The 3,938-nt window shown below is 50.7% G+C and overlaps 1 protein-coding gene across 1 annotated transcript; it reads right to left on the reverse strand.

Annotated features, from left to right (window-relative positions):
• Window positions 1-2,053: 2,053 nt before the first annotated feature.
• LOC125542541 (peroxidase A2-like) lies at window positions 2,054-3,692 on the reverse strand. The gene is made up of 3 exons (XM_048705617.1): window positions 3,222-3,692; window positions 2,797-2,962; window positions 2,054-2,654 (listed from the first exon to the last, which is right to left on the reverse strand). Exons 1-3 carry the CDS (start codon window positions 3,663-3,665, stop codon window positions 2,227-2,229), a joined length of 1,038 nt encoding a protein of 345 aa, XP_048561574.1. The 5' UTR covers window positions 3,666-3,692; the 3' UTR covers window positions 2,054-2,226.
• Between the last annotated feature and the right edge of the window lie 246 nt (window positions 3,693-3,938).

Below are 3,938 nucleotides of genomic sequence, written 5' to 3' on the forward strand. Positions count from 1 at the left end.
GATATTCGGCTCGATTGCCGTTGGGGATGCGGCCTCTGTGGCGGGGTTACTCCACCCGTCTATGGGAGGTGCAACTGGCTCCGAATTAAAGGTCGGAGCGGCTGCCGGTGCGATTTCTTGAATACTGTCCGATGGTAGAGCTAAATCGTACTCATCGTGACCGCGTGGCGCACAAGGCAGGGGCTCGAATCCGTCGAAGATCAAGTCTCCGCGGATATTGGCCGTGTAGTTTAAGCTTCCAAACCTGACCTGATGGCCAGGGGCGTAACTTTCAATCTGCTCCAGATGGCCAAGCGAATTGGCCCACAATGCAAAGCCGCCGAATACAAAGATCTGTCCGGGGAGGAAAGTCTCACCTTGGACTACATCGCTATCGATGATAGAAGGAGCCATCAAGCCTAACAGCGACGACACAGAGGAACTCTCAATGAAAGCACCAATGTCGGTGTCAAAACCGGCGGATCTCGGGTAGGGGGTCCCGAACTGTGCGTCTAGACGGATGGTAACAGGAGGCAGGGGACACGATGTTTTACCCAGGTTTGGGCCCTCTTGATGGAGGTAAAACCCTACGTCCTGCTTGATTTATTCTTGATGATATGGGTATTACAAGAGTTGATCTACCACGAGATCGGAGAGACTAAACCCTAGAAGCTAGCATATGGTATGATTGTATGTTGTTCTACGGACTAAAAATCCTCCGGTTTATATAGACACCGGAGGGGGCTAGGGTTACACAAGGTCGGTTACAAAGGAGGAGATATACATATCCGTATTGCCTAGCTTGCCTTCCACGCCAAGTAGAGTCCCATCCGGACAGGAGACGAAGTCTTCAATCTTGTATCTTCATAGTCTAACAGTCCAGCCAAAGGATATAGTCCGGCTGTCCGGAGACCCCCTAATTCAGGACTCCCTCACCTACCCTCACATCTCTATGCCGTCCAACCCATTGCCTCGCCTAGCCTCAGCCGACAACACCGCCTGGTGGGCCGTCGGGGACGCCGCCTCCTACACTATCCGGCCATTGGGGATGCCGCCTAAGCCTCCTGGCCGGTCGACTAGGACGCCTCCTAAACTTCCATCAGTTCTCATCTCCATGTCATCTCGCACTGTCAGGGTACACGCCACATGCAGCTGCTGGCCCGTCGGTCTCTCATATTTGCTTCCTTTCGTTCACCTTATTTTTCAGTGACATGCTGCTTCAGATTTGATAGATTCATTAAGTGTGCTATCTGTTCTGGCATATATGATATATTGATTAGTGTGCATCCAATGAGTGTGATATACGGACATTTTTGCGGTGGCTGGTAAACTGTTTCACGTACCTCAGTTTTCCATGGTTTCTATACAGGATAAAATCAAAAAGCAGCCACGTATACACTTGATAAAGCTAAAGGAAAATCAAGATTCTTAACAGAGTTTAGAAAACTCTTCGGTTGGTGATTTCAATGCATACATTCAGCAGTTAAGCTTCACTATTAATGTCATTTGCATTGCTTGATTGGTCACCCATGTTCATGATCATATTATACTGAACAAAAACAAATCTTAAGATTACACATGTGTTGCATGTGCGCATTTACTAGTAGTAACAAGTCTCTGTATGTATGGTTGATGTTTGTTGTGTTGTTCGCTATGTCGCCCTCGACAAGAGTGGGCTTGGCCCATGGTGTGTCAATTTTCATCCAGTTCTGCTAACTAACTTTGTCTCGAAAAAAAAAAACTAACTTGGCAAATCTCTCACGCTTTAAGGGCATGTACAATGGTTGATAAGATAGTCTTATCTGAAGTTTTGCATGTAATTTAGAGATGACAAAGAAAAATGTCTACAATGAGTCATCTCTTAGCCTTATCTTCAATAACTAGCAATTCCTAAAAATATGATGAGACATATTGTGCTAAGAGATCATCTCTTGTCTTATCTTAAATAAGAGAAGACAAACCTTCTCTTATGAGTTCTCTCTCCTCCACCTCATCATTTATCCTACGTGGCACTCCTAAGATAGCACCATTGTACATGCCCTAAGTAATGGTGATAAAAAAACAACAGAAACGCGGGAATAAAATTTTCACTTTATTCCACGTCAGAGAACAAGCATGCATGAAATGTTTACATTGGTTGACACATAAACCAATTATTACACCAGAGACGACAAGAGATGAATTCATCCTTGCATCCATGACGATGCCACATTTGCGTATACCCACACGCGGTCTCCCCCCTGCCCGCTAATTTGAATTGACAAACGCGCAGCGGTTCCGGACTTCTCCCTGGGAGGGATCCGTCACGGGCCTAATGTTCCCCATCTTGATCATGGAATTCACGAAGCTACTGAAGAAGGCCTCCTGGCTGCCCGCGAACCTATCAACGATCGGCGCCGTCGTCCCCGCCGCGCCGGGGTCTGACTTGAGCTCCTGGTCGGACTGAAGAAAGCCGCGGTTCACCTCAAGGTTCGTGAAGTAGTTCCTGTCGAAGTTGTCGGGCGTTGTCGGGTCGAGGTCGTTCAGGGACGTCCCGTCGCCGTTCCTCGGGCATCTCTGGGACAGGAAGGCTCGGTATGTCGCGTCGAGGGAAGGGTCGGGCTGGTTCGTCCCGCTGAAGTTGTACAGCCGGCCCGTGACGAACTGGCATTGCACACGGCCGAAAGTGTGGCCACCTAGAGACATTTGATCAACACAGTCAAGAAGGTTAATATATATTCTCTCATTGAATGCTGTACACGCAAGATCTCACGTATTTAGCATCGACCGAGATTTGGCAACACTGATATGTACGTATATGTGCGCGAGTTTGGTTACCTGAGAGGGCGACGAGGTCGGTAGTGTCGTCGAGCGTGGCGTTCCGGAACTTGGCTCTGAGCACGTCCAGGCCGTCGAAGGGGCCCGGTAGGTTCTCGGCGTCGGCTTTGCTGGAAGTGAAGCTGTCCAGCCTCCCCAGCAACACGTTCCACCCGGGTCCTCCGGACTGCATAATGCGTGCAAACTTAATTAGCATCCGTTATTATCATCGACTCGCTTGCTCGTACGGTTGCATCTTGCATGCATGTCTGATCGATGTGTCCTTGTACTTGGATGCACCGACAGATGACACACGAGGCGTCAATTCATGCATGCACCCCGAAAGCTACGTCGAACCTACCTACAAACCAATCATGCTCATGCAACCGATTGTTCACTTCGATCACTGTGCTACGTGACTAGGCAACAGTGACAAACGTACGTACCAGCTCGACCGAGATCTCGGCGGCGATGGCGAGGATGTCGGCGCAGGAGACGACGCCGGGGCAGGCGTCCTCGAGGGCGGCCTTGGCGGCGTCCACGACGTCGAAGCCGCGCGCCGACCCGTTGTTGGGCCGCGCGTCCTTCTCCGACTCCATCCCGTCGAAGGTGTCCAGCAGCAGCGAGCCGTCGCAGCCCTGCACGAAGCAGTCGTGGAAGTGGAGGCGGATGAGGCTGGCGAAGATGCGAGGGTCCGACTGGTGCGCCTCCACCAGCACCCCCTGCACGATCTTGTACGCGTCCGGGCACGTGCAGTCGTAGTAGTCCACGCTCAGCTCCGCCGCCGCCGCCCCGCCGGCGTGGAGGAGGCACACCGCCGCGAGCAGCGCCGCCAAGCTGGCGGCGCCCAGCTGGGAGACCCGGGTAGAAGAAGAAGAAGAAGAAGACATGTTGTTTGGCAAGGGACTGATGAGAACTGGGAGGAAAAGAGAGCTGCATTTATAGGCCAAGTTCTAACTCGGTGCATGGTTTTAACATGCATGCATAATGCATTCTCAAGGTTGTTCTGCGTACTTTGGCAGCGTATGATAGAATTTTTTTATGGATGGACGGATGTGATCCGATCAACAGCTTGCAAGAGAGGGAGCAATCAGTGAAGCTCCGTGGACTACTTTTCAAACTGTGTCTCGATGCTTTCTTTCATGTTTCTGATTCAATGAGTG

Source organism: Triticum urartu, chromosome 3, assembly GCF_003073215.2.
Source record: "Triticum urartu cultivar G1812 chromosome 3, Tu2.1, whole genome shotgun sequence".
NCBI lineage: Eukaryota > Viridiplantae > Streptophyta > Magnoliopsida > Poales > Poaceae > Triticum > Triticum urartu.